The sequence below is a fragment of the Odocoileus virginianus genome, chromosome 28 (genome assembly GCF_023699985.2).
Source record: "Odocoileus virginianus isolate 20LAN1187 ecotype Illinois chromosome 28, Ovbor_1.2, whole genome shotgun sequence".
Lineage (NCBI taxonomy): Eukaryota > Metazoa > Chordata > Mammalia > Artiodactyla > Cervidae > Odocoileus > Odocoileus virginianus.
In genome coordinates, this window is record NC_069701.1 from 4,661,496 (window position 1) to 4,678,526 (window position 17,031).

At 37.2% G+C, this 17,031-nt stretch overlaps 1 protein-coding gene across 2 annotated transcripts in view; it reads right to left on the bottom strand.

Moving 5' to 3' along the window:
• LOC110151074 (glutamate carboxypeptidase 2) overlaps window positions 1–17,031 on the bottom strand; it is a 64,616-nt gene continuing 47,585 nt past the window's right edge. The window contains exons 13-19 of one of the 2 annotated variants that reach the window (XM_070457143.1): window positions 16,093–16,160; window positions 13,580–13,671; window positions 11,090–11,180; window positions 8,515–8,779; window positions 8,167–8,248; window positions 3,645–3,737; window positions 1–1,405 (exon numbers count right to left, since the gene is read on the bottom strand). In XM_070457143.1, the coding sequence (XP_070313244.1) occupies window positions 1,216–1,405; window positions 3,645–3,737; window positions 8,167–8,248; window positions 8,515–8,779; window positions 11,090–11,180; window positions 13,580–13,671; window positions 16,093–16,160 (881 nt within the window). In that variant the 3' untranslated portion in view covers window positions 1–1,215. The remainder of the gene's footprint in view (window positions 1,406–3,644; window positions 3,738–8,166; window positions 8,249–8,514; window positions 8,780–11,089; window positions 11,181–13,579; window positions 13,672–16,092; window positions 16,161–17,031) is intronic. The other variant, XM_070457144.1, reaches the window with a different exon arrangement.

The window sequence follows — 17,031 nt, forward strand, 5'->3', positions numbered from 1 at the left end:
TACATGGGGTACAATTTTATTTTCAAAAATTCTAAAAATACACAAAGTCAAACACATGTCTGGGATAAAGCAATGTATGAAAAAAGCATAAAATTCAAGAAAGTGAGTATCTCTGACAGAAGGGGAAGGCATATGGTCAGAAGTACATGTGGGATCCAAAGATGTTGGTAATGTTCCTTTCCTTAACCTAATTAATGAAGTAGGTTTACAAATGCTTACTTTGTGCTGTATGTATATGTTACACATATCCTTTTAAAAAAACAATTATCCCTTATTTTATAGAGGGACTATATTTACCTTAGGATTTCCCTGGTGGCTCAGACAGTAAAGAATCCACCTACAATGCAGGAGACCTGGGTTCAATCCCTGGGTTGGGAAGATCCCCTGGAGGAGGGCATGACAACCCACTCCATATTCTTCCCTGGAGAATCCCCATGGACAGAGGAGCCTGGCGGGCTCCTGTTGCAAAGAGTTGGACATGGCTGAGCAACTAAGCACACATATTCACTTGCCGAGCATTTCAGCAGTAAAGAATCCACCTGCCAATGCAAGAGACGCAAAAGACATGGGTTTGAGCCCTGGGTTGGGAAGATCTGCTGGAGAAGAAAATGGCAACCCACTGCGGTATTCCTGCCTGGGAAATCCACGGACAGAGGAACTTGGTGGGCTAAAATCCATGGGGTTGCTAAGAGTCAGACATAACTTAGTGACTAAATAACAACAATAAAACAAAACATTTACCTTCAGGGTGACTAGACCAGAGTTGCCCAACTACTGAGCTAATACAGCAATCCTCTCAGCCCTGGGAGGCCAGGCAGACCGAGGTCCCAGGCTTGAAGAAGCCCTGTGGATTTTCCTCTGTGTTCTATAACAAACTGATGCTTTCTACATGTGCAGTGACAGGAATAGATCTGGAAGTGTTGAAAGAGATGTGATTTCTGATAACGTCACCTAAGTGTATTAAAATTTTAGGCACTTCTTACTTTCATCATTTAGTTCAACTTCAGAATAACTTTCTATAATTTTAGAATAAAAATATCCATCTTTCTTATTGATCTATAAGAAGAAGAAAAGAAATGCCAAGGTAGATATATGCTCTATCTATATCTATGTATACATATGTACACAACTTTATTTTTCAGTTTATCAATACATCCAACATGATTCTTTCCGATACATCATACCAATTCAGTATGTGTTTTACGAAGAAATTTCTTAGGCGACTTCTCTCAGAGTCCCTGCTGCAGCCTGCACTGTGAAGGCTGCAATAGAAATCTGTCTTTTCACTTCTTCCCAGGCCTTGGATGGGTCCACTCTGTTTTCAATATCAAAGAGAGCATCGTAGATCCCTGGGAATGACTCCCCCACGTACTTGTTGTGGCTGCTTGGAGCATAGATGACATGCCTGTTGACAGAAATAGTTTGCTATCAGTTGCTCAAATTACATATACAAGGTAAAAAACAAGGGTGCCCTACAATTCATGGATTGTATAATTCTAATTGCCACTTGTCAATTAGACTTCCAAGTTCAATCTCCAAAGACTATGAAGTATGTGGTAATTAACTATATCTTGACTTTAGACAATGAGTTAAAGTGGCTCAGAGTAACAAAAATGATGACAATGATAGCAACAGCAGCTTGTCACCTACTATGTATCACACTTGGCATTAAATTATTAACCCATAATTTTTCTAAAGGGCTTCTCTGGTGGCTCAGTGGGTAAAGAATCCACCTGCAATGCAGGAGACTGCCTGCAACATAGCAGCCCTGGGTTTGATCCCTCAGTCAGGAAGATCCCCTGGAGAAGGAAATGGCAACCCACTCCAGTATTCTTGTCTGGGAAATGCCACTGACAGAGGAGCCTGGCAGGCTACAGTTCATGGGGTCGCAAGAGTCAGACATGACTTAGCGAGTAAACCACCGTTAAGTTTTCCAATTCTTGAAAATAAATTCTACAAAATTGATATTAGCATCTGAAAGAGGAGGAAACTGAGGTCTGGGAGATGAAGTGATAAGTTTCAGTGTATACTGTAAAGAAGTGATGACTTCAAAATACCATTCTATCTTCTGAAATGCAGCACAATAGGGTCTCATTTATGACCCAGCCAATCAATTACTGTATGGGCTTCCCTGGTGGCTCAGAGGTAAAGAATCCGCCTGCCATTTCAGGAGACGTGGGTTCAGTCCCTGAATTGGGAAGATCCCCTGGAGGAGGGCATGGCAACCCACTCCATATTCTTGCCTGGAAAATCTGTGGACAGAGTAGACTATGGGGCTGCAAACAGTTGGACATGACTTAATGACTAACAACAGTAACCACAACTTGTCACTGTTTTTCTCCTACTTAAAAAAGAAGTCATGCTGCAATACCCAGAATCAAGTGAGAATCATTAAAAACAGTTTTGTAACATTCAACATGATCTTGGAAAAAGGTGCTGTTTTTCTGAAGGAGCTAGTGAAAGTGAAAGCGAAGGTCATTTGGTTGTGTCCAACTCTTTGCAACCCCATGGACTATGCAGTCCATGTAATTCTCCAGGCCAGAATACTGGAGTGGGTAGCCTTTCCCTTCTCCAGGGGATCTTCTTCCAGCCGAGCCACAAGAGAAGCCCAAGAATACTGGAGTGAGTAGCCTAGCTACTTCTCCAGTGGACTTTCCTGACCCAGAGTTTGAACCGGGGACTCCTGCATTGCAGGCGGATTCTTTCCCAACTGAGCTATGAAGGAAGTGCATATAATAACTCTGGAAGAGAAGGACAAGTTCCACAGTAAAAAGACAAAGAAGGAAAGAGGCACAATGCTGCCGCCAGGGGGAGACCATTCACTCTGTTTGGATGACACCCTTAGTCTCAATTCCAATTCTTCACAAATAATCCCTGCACAGAAAGATGGGATCATTTCTGGCTGGTCAGTGATCTAATTCTTTCTGAATTCTTAGTAAGATCAACCTGGGGACAGTTGATGTTTATCAGAAATAATTAAGGATTATCAAAAATTAGGGGAAAAAACTGAATATCAACATTAAGACAGTAAATGCTGCTGCTGCTGCTAAGTTGCTTCAGTCGTGTCCGACTCTGTGACCCCACAGACGGCAGCCCACTAGGCTCCTCTGTCCCCGAGATTCTCCAGGCAAGAATATTGGAGTGGGTTGCCATTTCCTTCTCCAGTGCAGGAAAGTGAAAAGTGAAAGTGAAGTCGCTCAGTCATGCCCGACTCTTAGTGACCCCGTGGACTGCAGCCTACCAGGCTCCTCCATCCATGGGATTTTCCAGGTGAGAGTGCTGGAGTGGGGTGCCATTGCCTTCTCCGGAGACAGTAAATAAGTATATATTTATTATGCCTTATGTATATGCATAAATACACATTTAAAATAAAATTAAAACGGGCTAAAGTTTATGTATACCAAAGGGGAGATTTTTATTTTCTGACTTCCTCGGTCTTCTAAATTTCCTACAAGGAGCATATACTCTTTTATATACAGAAACAAACAAAAAAAAAATAGATAATAAAGACCTGTAGTAATCATTTTATATAAATAAATAATATTTAGCATTTACTACATGAGTTTTGGAATTTTTTGTTTGCAAGAAATCAAATACATTTTTGCCACATTTATTAAAATGAAGAGCCATATTTTTATCCTTACCTATAGAAAGGCCTGTCTGGTAATCCTAAAGGATCAGTAAATGCTCGTTCCAAAAACATCAGTTGATCATTCATAATTCTTAATAATATTGGGCTAGAAAAGGAAAGGCATAAGTTGCAGCTTCATGAAAATACGTGCACTACCCAGCAAACTAAACATTCAAAACAAAAGTAAACACAGCTAATTTTAAACTCCTATAACATGCGAATTAAAAAACAGTAGCATGCATAGTTATATTTCTTTAAATCCCATAAAGTAATATTCTGCTAAGGCTTATAATTAGGTCCGAAAGAAAGAAACAAACATCATATATTAATGCATGTATGAGGAAACTAGAGAAATGGTACAGATGAACGTACCTGCAGGGCAGTGATAGAGAGTGTAGGGGATGAAGTGTGGACCCAGGGGCATGGGCAGGAAGACATGGATGAACTGGGAGATGAGGACTGACACATATACCTTACCACGGATAAAACAGACAGCTACTGGGGACAGCTACAGAGCACAGAAAGTTCAGTTCAGCGCTCTCTGCTGACCCAGATGGAGGGGACGGGAGCAGGGTTGAGAGGGAAGTCCAAGAGGGAGGGGCTGTATGTATACATATAGCTGATTCGTTTCTTTGTTCAGCAGAAACTAACACAACACAAAATTGTAAAGCAACTATATCCCCAATTTAAAAAACAAACCAAAAAACTGATAATGTTCAATGTGCCAATGGAAAAAATTATAGTAATTTTTATTTACACTGAAATAACTAACTATAACCTAGGTATTCAAATAATAGGCAAGACTTTTTCATTTTAAGTATCCTAATAATCTGTTCACAGAAGTCATTTAAATATTGAAAAGGATTAGCATATTAATGTTTAGTAGAGTGCCTAGAGAATTATATTTATCAAATGATGGCTAATAATACTTCATTGTTTTTAAAGGTAGACCTACATGAACACAGGGGTGTTGCTTATTTCCTCCTTTCAACAATATTTGAATGCCTGCTAAGTACCAGACTCTTCCTGCTTATAGAGTTCACATTCCAGAGTATGCAGGAGAATGTTACTGTAATAAAAATGCCTCAATACAACTGAAAATTTACCAGCAATCCTGGAGTAGGGCAGCAATATGTTGTTACATTCAACATATTGTCATAATTTAATTAACTAATGAAAAGTAATCATTACCATAAGGAATCAAATTACTTTATATAAAAATTGAATCATCTCTAGCTTTGTTATGTCTTAGTTTTAATAAGAAAACTATGTGCCCATTACTATTCTGAATGTTTATAAAATATATTCCTTTTAATCATCTGAGCAATCCTTCAAGTTATGCATGAATAGCAGCCCATTCCATAGATGAGATATTCAGATTCAGTAGAGAAATAACTTGCCCAAGTTCACATCTAGAAAGTTTTAGAGTGAAATAGGAGCTCAGTGGGCTTCCCAGGTGGTGCTAGTGTTAAAGAACCCACATACCAATGCTGGAGATGTAAGAGACATGGGTTCTATCCCTGAGTCAGGAAGAGTCCCTGGAGGGGGGTGTGGCAACCCACTCCAGTATCCTTGCCTGGAGAATCCCCAAGGACAGAGGAGCCTGGCGGGATACAGTCCATGGAGTCACACAGGGTTGGACCTGACTTAAGCGACCCAGCAGCAGCAGCAGTGGGAGGTCAGTGCTATTCCTTCAACTGCAGTACGTCAACAAAAGACAAATCGAATAAGTAAAGGCCACAGAATTTGGATATGAGCTATTTTCAACACTCATTTAGCATCAAGAACTCAGGTTATGTGATAGTATAAAGCTAAACCATGGGCACAGACTTTACCTGTGAACAGTCCACATTAATAAAGAGGAAAACTGAATGAACCATAATTTCAATAAGGTATCACCAGTTTCTGAACCAAATTCATAAAGCATTGCTAAGAACACAGAAACTTATGTAGATATACACACACACACCCCATTCATATGTTCCTTGTTCAGCGCAGTAAGTCGCTTGAGTCGTGTCTTACTCTGTGCAACCCTATGGACTACATCCTGCCAGGCTTTTCTGTCCATGGGATTTTCCAGGCAAGACTACTGGAGTGGGTTGCTACTTCTTACTCTCGGGGATCTTCTTGACCCAGGGTTCGAACCTGAGTCTCTTGCGTCTCCTGTCTCCTGCGTTGGCAGGCAGATTCTTTACCACTCGCGCCACCTTGCAGGGTTCAAACTAAAACATCCCTGGGAGGTAAACGCTCAGAGCACCAGACTTATGTGAACAGGATCTATTTCCACCAGAAGTATGCTGACCTCCCTACAGACCGGAGGAGGCTAGGTCTTGAGGTTGAAAACTATGTGACCATAAAGGTACCAAGAAGTCAACACTCTGTTTTCTTCAATGGGTTAAGACATTAATTGAAGAAAAGCAGGATTCAAGAAGTGTCTCTTCCACAGATTTCAAAGTTTGATTGAGAAATTCTACATCCACCTTAATTTATGTTAGCCAGCACTTACTCTTATTATGTACAAACCACAGCTCCAGGTGTTTCAGGGTATGCATACATAATATAGAGATACAAGTGGTACCTTAACTATCAGTTAGAGATGATAAGAGAAATCCAGAAATACTCAAGGAAGTGAAAGCCAGTGTGCTAGATTACCATACTATGCCATCCGGCAGTTCCCCCACAAGAAAGAAACATCATTTATTTAATGACAGAAAATCAGCTTTATAGACTGGAGTGGGTTGCCACTTCCTACTCCAGGGGATCTTCCCGACTACATAGTGTTTGACATTACTCCAAAATTTATCATTAGCTATTTTTACTTAGACAAAAATTCAAAAAGAATTATAAAGTATAAGGGAAAAAATCTTCACATTCACCCAAGGATAACATGATTATTATACTAATTGCTTTCTTATAATATTTTCTCTGTATTCAATAAAATAGTGTATATGAACAATTTTATGACCCTTTTGTTTGCTTAACATATTATTATATCTTAATAAACTTCTTTTATAATTATCAATTTTAATGTTTACAAAATGTTTAAATTGGTGGACATCTGATTGTTTAGTAACTTCTGTCCTCATAGGTATTAAGGCTGCTTTGAGTTATTTGATATTATAATTTGAATTTTTCTATGAGAAGCCACTTCATTCCCTCAAACTTGAGACCCTTTCCTGAAGGAAAAAGTTTCAAGAAATAGAAATACTATGGCAGAGTGTAAGAACACTGTCATTGCTCTAGAAATTCTAACAATATACATTTATGTTCTTTAATAGCTTAAAGCAATAGCAATTTCAATGCTATCAGAAAAAATAAAGCACAAGAGCATCAGCTTCAGTGTACTGCCTGCAGCAATTTGCACAAACAAATTTTAAATTGCTATTCACTTGATATGAAAATAATACATTTTCATTTGTGGTTTTGGAATTACTAGTAAATTTGAATTTTTTTTGTTTCTGTACAGATGATATGTTATTTTTGAATTCTCTTGTCTAGTGTCAATATTCCCCACTTTGTCTTTTGGATCCTCATCAGTTTTCAAAAACAAATTTTTATAATATCTGTATTACCCCCGTTCATATTTTCTGTGTCTTCATTACCCACCATCCAAATTTTCCAGTCTTTTATCTTTGATTTGGATTATTAGTTTTCATATTATAAACCATTTTAATATTCTCAAATCTGACTGCATTATCATTTCTAAACTTTGAATCTCATTTCTAAGATATTTTAATTTTTATTAAATAATTCTTCTATACCTGTTGTTTATCTTTGCATAGAATGTGAAGTGAGATTTTGAATTCACTATTTTTTTACCAATTCCTGAAAAAGCTTATACAATATTATTATTATTGAATACTTTTCTCATTTGATTTTAATGTATCCTTCATTACAAAGACTTCCTTATATATCACTGGTCTAACTTTTGATCTGTCTGCACTCTCTCTTTCCATGTATTCTTGCATCAGTCCCCAAGGATTTGATATTTGTATCATCATTATATATTTAATTGATATTTACTCTCAACATTCTACCTTTTGGAAAAATAAGAATGGCTTTATCTTATTTGCTATTCTGGATACAGAGAATTTTTCCAGGTGGCAGTGGAGATTATGAAGTGTTTGTGGGAGTAGTGACATTAAGAAGAGGGAAGAAGGTGTGTTCTGGGGAAAGAAGAGTTTGGTTGAAATATGATGTACAGATGTTGAAACAACAAGAAAAAAACAAGAAAATGATGGGGACATATGGTGAAGGACCCTTCAACATTAAGGTGGAAATGTTGTTACAACTACTCAGAGTTCATAGTAATGGAGGCACCAGCATTTCTCAACAGCACATGTCATCTAAATGTCAAAAATACATCTTTAACAGATACGGCAGCCCTATATAGGATGTGTTAGAATAGAAAGAAAGCAGAAAAGCACTTTCCAAAGATAGTTCAACAACAAGACGTCAACTAGTATTTCTTTTTTATTATATACAGGGCACGCATAGCATATCTATCTGTCTCTCTGTATATATGCAGAACATACTTGTTTTTATCCAAGTCTTGGAGTCTCTCACTGAAATTAGAAGCAATCTCTGTAAAATTCTTCACTGCAGAAAAGAGTGAATCTAAAAGAGAAATTAGAACCTAATGAAACGGCATTGCTCTATAGTTTAAACAAGGGGAACCATACAGGAAGCTGTTCCCTTTTGTCTGTAACACGGTATTTATATTTTGTATATTGCAAGATAGGCATCAGTGAGACCGAGGGAACATTTATATGCATAAAATATTTGATCATGTGCAATAGCAATAAATAATAAATGGACCTGAGGTAAGTCATTACATTTTAGAGATTACAGATAAGAGTTTTGAAAGAGGAAAGCTAGCATACCAAATGACACATGGTATGTTTTCATTTCTTGTGGATGCTTCATTGAAATATTGTAGATTTTATCGGCGTACTTTCTTAAAACAACAGCATAGTCTCGACAGTCGAAGGGCAGCACTATGGAATTGGCTATTTCGAAGATGATTCCACCTCGAACCTGGGCCACAGCGAGGTGATACTTAAACGCTGGATCGTAAAATTTTTCCACTAATTCATACGTTTCGTAGATACTATGATACAGAGGATAGCTGCTGAATTTGCTTGTTTCCTTAAAAAAAAAATGCAAAGAAATCCAAAATGTATCCTTTGTATGATAACTTATATAAAATGCATGGTATCACAGTTACTGTTAGCATTAGTAAAACTGTTTTTGTCAGTAATGAATAAAGGAAGTATCTAAGTACTTCAATAAGCCACTTACTAAATGTTTATTATTAAACCTGCCCCAGGTTTTCACTAGTAAAAAAGTATGTGTATATAACATAAACAATACTGTAAAAATGATCTTGGAAGAAACCTAACATTCTTGCCTTTAACAGGAGATGTAAAAATCTTCTTCAAATAAAGACAAGATAATGCTGCATTTGTGTGAAAATAATTCAAGAAGACAAAGAATTGTTAGAAGCAAGAAAATAAGCATGATTTACTATATATAGAGCAATGGTGCAAATTGGTTACTGACTGAAATTCCATGAATGAGTAATTTTCTGACAAGCAGTGTGCTGATGAGTGAGAGTCTAAACAGTGAGGGTTCAGTAGTAGATTTGAAATCTCACTAAAGAGACAAGTAATGCTCAGACCATTATAAGAATACAAGAACATACACAAAAGGCAAGAGGGGACAACTTTTCAAATTCTGAGTTGCTGATTTATGCCTTTCGCCCATTTTTTAAAGATGCTTGCTTTTTTCTTTTTCTTTTTTTACTGATATCATAGAACACTTTGCATAGAGGTATGTTGAGAGTGAGACTTAGGAATTAGCCTGCCAGAGTCTGAATCCAGGCTTCAGAACTTACTACCCCAAATAACTCCAGGAGTTTATTAACCCCAGAGTTTACCAACCTTTCCTGGCTGCAGTTTCCTCATAAGAAAATACAGATGATATTAACATCTACCTTCATCACCAACCCCAGTGGTGAGATATTTTCCCTCTGGGCAGAATAACCAACCCAAGACAAAAGACTACAGATCCTCAGTGTTAGCTCTCTCCCAAAGAAGCAACCAGAACAGGCACTCTCAGTCCCTCTGTTGTGAAGCTTCCCCTTCAACAGGCATCACCCCCACAAATGAGCTTTCTCTAGCCTCACTCCCAAATAAGACAGTCAAAGACGGCCAGGCATTTGAAGACAGCTTTTAACTTGAAAGCTATAGATCCAGCCTGCAAACTAGAATAAAATCATGTCAGAGTAAGGAGGTACTACAGGGAATGGAGGGAAACTTAATAAAATGGAATAAATGAATGACAGAGTTGAAGAAAACATTGCTGAATGTAAAAAAAGACACAGGAATGCAAGAGAACGGATAAAGGCATTGGAAAAGAATCCCCCAGAGGCTAAACAAATTTCATAATAGCTTGAGAAAGAGAAAAGAGGGAATAATCAAAGAAAAAAACATTTCCTCCAACTACAACCACAGGTTTCCAGAACAAAGGGTATAACTTGTACCCAGTTCAGCATATTAAAATATGACATAATATGCATTTGTTCACCAAGGACAACACAGTCATAAAGAGTAGATACTAAAATTTTCCTTTAAAAATAAAAAGCAAGAAACAACAGATCAGGGAACAAATAACATCTCTCAACAGGCTGGGAGACAAAGCAATAAGATCAAAATTCTAAGAGTATAGAATTTGCAACAAAACTTTGCTTCCCAGTCAAATTATTGAAGACTTCTGTGTAGTATAATAGGCATGCAAGGTATTTAGCTTTTGTTCACTCTTTTCAAGAAGTGCCTGAAAGATGTGATTCAGAAAAAAAATGGTGAGTAAATAAGAAAAAGGAAGACATAAAATCTGGGAAACAGAAAATCCAAAGTTGAGTGAAATGAAGATGTTCTCAGCTTTCTTTTAAAATTTAGGCAAAAACTGTGCCACAGGCAGAAAGAATAACCAGAGAACCCAGAGGAACAGAAGAACCCCAACAGGGAAAATGAACTCTGCCAGATCACCTGATGAGTCTGAATATACTAAAAGTTTGTAGATACATGGAGGAAAAAAAAATGTCTTCTAATCAACAAGCATAGCACAAATATGATATTGAAAACAATGGCATGAAGGAAAGTGTTTGGGGGTTGGGAGAGGAAGTGACATAAGAGAACTGAATGCCTAGCTTCCCTAGAAAGAAGTAAATGGATAATACCTAAAACTGAAAAAGAAAGAAATAGCAGGAGTATATGATTACAAACATGCAGACAGACATCAGAAGAAACCAATTAAAAATGGGAAGATTTCTAAGTTGCTGAACAAAATCAGGGATGGAGCAAGCATGGTGCTTATGTCACTTTTATTGATCCAGAATTATTTGTTTAGCTAAAATATATTCATAATTAATCCTGAAGAAATTATTAGTAGACTTACCCAATCTTTAGTATACCTTGCTCTGCCTGACGCAATTCCAAGTCTTTGGAAGAACACTTCAAAATCATTTCCAGATCCTAATTTGCTAATCCTTTTAGAGATAAAATATAAGATTATTTGAGTAACTTCTTCACTGAATACAGATCGAAATGAATTAAACTAAATCTCCACTCAATACTATAAATACAATTTTTAGATATATTGCCTTTAGAGAAGCACCAAAAAAAAAGGAGGGGATGTCATTTTTTAATCACAAAATATCTACTTCCATAAGACTATTTTGGGGAGGGGTGATCATTGTTCTTTTGAGTTTCTGGACCCAATTCCAACCTGTTTATGTGGGGAGGGGAGGGTTTCCCACACCAACAGCACATAATTCTCCAGGACACCAGCTGGGTGTTCTACAATTCAACTCAGTTCTGACACTGCCCACCTGGAGGTAGTGTCAGGTCCCAGACATGAAGGGCTCACCACCAGAGACTGTCCCACCCCTCCCACTCAGAATCCCGTGCTCCTGACCAACCACTACAGAGAGCAGGGTCCCACAAGCCCCTCCTTGGATTGGCCAGAGTGGCTCACAGAACCCAGAGGAGCATTTACTTACTAGATCACTGATTCATAGTTTAAAATTATAACTCAGGAACAGCCAGATGCCAGATATGCATAGAATAAGGTACAGGAAAGGGGTCAGAACTCCCAACCCTGTCCAGGCTCACCACTCTTCCAGCACCTCCACATGTTCACCAGCCAGGAAGCTCCCCCAAACTCTAGAGTTTTGAGGCTTTATGAAAACCTCAGGACATGGTCATAATCAGTTAAGTTATTGGACATTGGTGACTGAGTCAACCTCAGGCTGCCTCCCTTCCAGAGAGGTTGAGGGCCAGATTGAGAGTTACAACCCTCAAATCACTTGATTGGTTCTCCCCGCAACCAGTCCCCACTTTAGGTATGGGTCCATGTTACCTCATTAACAAAACAAAAGATACCTTTGTCCCTCTCACCTCTTAGAAAATTCCAGGGATTTTAGGCGCTCTTTAAGAGAATCAAGAAAACCAAATACGCACTTACTATGAATCACAATTGTATTTCACTATTAAAAAAAAAAAAAAGATTCTTGAAGTTGGAAAGTATTTTCCTCCACTGACTTATTTTATTATCTATATTTGTTGTACATGATACAGTTAAAACAATCAGAAAATTTTCAGATAACTCAGATTTAAATCCTATCCTTAAAAATTTAAATTATTCATACTGTTATCTTAATCTCAAACTACCGAGATATTTATTCCTCATCCCTTGCTTGTGAAGATATGGCTAAACCTGATATGATGCCTATATTCTTCTCAGAGTAACCAAAATATTGCATGATGTTCAGAAAAAAGTAAATTTATTAAGCAGCAAGAGGATAGACTTAGGCACCATGTGCATAATCTATTCCAAAGAGAATCACATTTTGATGGCCTACAGATTTAATTTCAAAACACATACCAATATTTTGTAAGCAGACAGGGTCATGGGTCCCTAGAAAAAGAAAACTAGGTTCGGCTTTCTTGGCATAAGACAACTCACTTTTGACCTAAGCCATTTTGTGATAAAGCCCTGGTCACAATGCTTATCCCTGAACAGGTCTCAGTAATAAATGATTTTAAGGCAACAAGAAAATTTAGGAACAAATGCCTTAGGCGAGAGAAGTAACAACAGCAAAGATAATAAGCCCATTGTAAGGACTTTCAGTTCAGTTACAATGGTAAATATTAGCCTAAAGAACATTTTTGAGCTGTTCTGCAGAACGTAAACCACTATATGTGCCCTACCACCAGATCAGCAGGGAATGATGATGTTAACCTTTTCTGAACTCAGTCAACTAAAGTTTGGACTTTTTCAAATTTTGTCCCAATTTTATTATGAATTATACTCTGCTCAAGCCCCTTTCTGAATATGCATGTACTCTTAGCTTAAAACATCTATGATTTTACTGTTCAGGGAGACATTGCTTTGGGAAAGATCCCCAGTGTTTTCCAGGATACCATGATGGCTCAGCAAGTAAAGAATCTGCCTGCAATGCAGGAGACACAGGAGATGCAGATTTGATCCCTGGGTTGGGAATATCCCCTGGAGAAGGAAACAGCAACCCACTCTAATATTCTTGTCTGGGAAATCCCATGGACAGAGAAGCCTGGTGGGCTACACCCACAGTGGGTCACAAAGAGTCAGACAGGACTGACTAAGCACACCCAATGTTTTCCAAACTTGCTGCAAATAATTCATCCTTCCATCTCCAGTTATTTGACTTGGTTGTGTCTTTTGGCTCTACACCCCCTGAGAGGCAAACCCAGTTTTCAGGTAACAATTTTATTTGTGAAGCTAAGCATTGCTTAATCTTTATCAGATGTTATAGAATTTTAAACTTTTATTATTTATTAAAAGAAGCTATCCTTTATTTTTGACACAATTTCTTACTAAATTTGGTACAGAGTTCTGTTTGTTTACCTTGGCAAGTCACTGAATTCAGGGGAAGGACTTTTTTCATTCCAGCTCTCAAAAAGAGACTTGCCTTCAAAACCTTCATCAGGACTTCGGAGCTACATGAGTTAAACCGGGGAAAAAAGAGAGTATACTTATAAACCAGATGTTTCAAAATCTAAATATCTTTTAACCAGGGAATGAGTAGTTAAATCATATTAAGGAAAATATGAAAAGCAATTCATACATTAGCAGTCATTAAGAATTACAGAACTGAGTTTCTGACGATATGGGAAAATGTTACTATATATAATACACCTATTATAAAAAAAAATACATGGAGTGTATGGAAAGAAAGGGTACACCAAACTATTACCAAGCCATTAAATTCAGATGAATGGCCATTTTATAAGATTTTTTCAATCTATTCTTCTCCATTCCTTCTCCTCTTAAAAAAAAATGAAAAGGAACAAGCTGGTTAAGGAAAGACTTTTGTTTTAATATAGCTTTGTGCCAACAAGGTTGTCAAAGTCATTAAATAATACATAAGAAAATAAATGCAATAATATTTCACTTAGTTGAGTGTATACTGTATTTATGTTAAACACAGGGCTTTTAACGAATTTTTTAGATTTTACAGACAAGAAAACTAAGGGAGTAAAATATGCCCTACTACTGAATGTGAGTTTCAGAGTATTAAATGTTATGCCAAAACATTTAGCACACTAAATTGTAATTAATATTCTACTACTATTGGTAATTGACTAATATATGGTATAAAAAGTTTTTATTTTGTATTTAATAAAAATCCCATGGTCTATTTTTCTTAACAGATTAAACTCAAAAAAATTTATAGACTACTTATGCTGTGGAAGACTTCTCATAGATGCCAGCAATACAAAGTGTAATAACACATGTTACATATCATCTACTAGTGGGAACTGTAAATAAAACTGTGGATTTCATGTGCTAGGCGCTATAATACAGGGATGTGCAATGGTCAATGCGAACACAATTATATTTACACAAGCACGATGTAAAATGTCAGTATGTAAAGCAACAAAATAACTTCACTCAAGCTTATAAATTTACCCAAAACTTTTTGCTACAAATGGCAGAAATATTCAATTTATTTTAGGAAATACGAATTTTGAATAATGTAGAAATATATTACTAGATTGCTTAGTTTATCACTAAAATTTGAAATGCTGCAAATCATCTTCTCAAAATAAACAAAACATAATTTTTAAAAATCCAAAATTACTAAGTATCACATAATTTCAAACCTAACCTAGAAGTTGTGTTTTTGCATTTGTCACAGAGAACCACCAGTCCACCTGGTAAGCAAATATAACTGCCAAGCTTCCTTAGCACTGACTTTAAATTCCATAAATGGTGGGAATTCTCTGAGATGCAATGTTCCCAGTATTTAACTTTGTAAACACATCACAGGAATTGATTAAAACCTGCAGATCCTGAAGGAACTTCTAAGCAACATATGAATAGATTAGTGCCAAATTAAACTTTTCCACTCCTACTGGAAATGTCAATAAATTAAATTCCATGCTTGTTAAACCAAAGCTTAACCATATGTTTAGGGTCTATTTAAAATCCCTACCTCAGGGAAACAAATATTTTTCTTAGTAAATACATTTCAGTTGGTAATTCTGTCAAGTGAAGTCGCTCAGTCGTGTCCGACTCCTTGTGACCCCGTGGACTATAGCCCACCAGGCTCCTTCATCCATGGAATTTTCCAGGCAAGAGTACTGGGGTGGGCTGTGTTAGCCCTCTGTTAAATAGCCAAGTTTTGTTTTGTTTCTTAATCCTTTTTCTGTTCAAAGCAGGTAAATAGCAGTAAAAACAAAAATCTACCATGCAAAAGCTCATTCATTATGACTAATTCTAGGACCAGAGGCTTTATGGGGCAGGAGAACTAAAATGAAGAGCTGCCTGTCAGTCCTGCAGGAATTCAGACACTACCAGGTTCAGTATCTTGTGCTTCTGTCAGAAGGAATAAGGTACCTTTAGCTCAGTGGACTGAAAGCCACAGCAGGAAATCATGAACTGAGTACATTCAATTCACGTACTCCAGGCTCTGTCCCAGGAGTCTGCATGCAGTGATTTACTTACTTTTTCTCAGCCAGTTAGAAATACCAACTTTTCTTGAGTCCTGAATTAACTGGTATCATATTAAAGAGTAAGCATCAGTTTTAAAACTAAGAAGTTAAACCACAGGACTTGGTCACGGCGCAGCTACTGAACAAGCTGTGTGACTTCAATAGCTAATGCTTTTTGAGCTCTGCTTTCTCATTTTCAAATGGATATGGCATATGCAATGCTCCCCACAGACTGCCTCAGACTGGTGTGGGGAGAAACAGGGCAGTGTGCACCCACCATCTGTAAGATGTTTCTAGGAGTGGATCTTTGCTATGTGAAAAAAAAAAAAGTTATAAAACAACAGTTGTTCGACATAATAACCATAAAAATGCCACCTCAGGAAAACATTTGTAGAACTTAAAATTCCATGTAATTATTTTTACCTCCTTTGTTAGGTTATATACCAAGCTGTACATAAGCGGGGTACAATCAACTCTCAGAGTGTAGTTTCCTGAAAGACAAGGAGAAGATTGTTTTCTATTTCATTACTTTATTTTATTCTCCCATTCAAAGACCAATCCTAGCTCCTTAGCCAGAATGACCCTTTTAAAATCTGACTAGGGACTCGCGCGGCCGTCCAATGGTTAGGACACTGCATTTCTGCCGCAGGAGGCACGGATTTGATCTCAGACCAGAAACTAAGATCCCACGAACCCTGAGGTGCAGCCAAAAATAAATAAATAGAATTCAAATCCGGTCAGAACTTTCCCGTTCATCCCTGGATAAAATTCATCCTCACCTTGACCCTTGGTGCAATACATGAAACAATCTTCAATCACCTCTCACCTTTCCAAAACCTTACCTTCTACTCTGCCAAAGCAAATGTTCTATACACGGAGATGATAAAAGTAGTTCCCTCTCAGGATTACTGTGTCAAATAAACACTTATATTTAAAGCGTTAATTTAAAACATTTAAAGTAAATGTTTATATTTAACAGCATTTGCTGTTGTTGGCACTTTGAGCTAAATTTTATATATGAATGTCAACATGATAGAAACACCCCAAACTGAGAATAGTAGTGTCTTTGAAGAGAGAGTTATTTCAGAATGGTTTCAGTAGAAATTTTTTCTTCGTAAATTCTGCATCTTAACATTAGAAAGCCAATAAATGATTTACTATATTATTTGAGAAAGGAACAGTTAATAGTTTTAAATACATAACAAAGTGAGAAAAGCTGTGTTCCAATCACAGACTAATGGGGGTGTTATTTGCTTTTGATACTAAAAGGGATCAGGAGACAACAAAAGAGCATTAACTCAGAATGAGTTAATCCAGCAAAATCCACAGATTAAAAAAATGCATTAAAATCTTAAAAAAAAC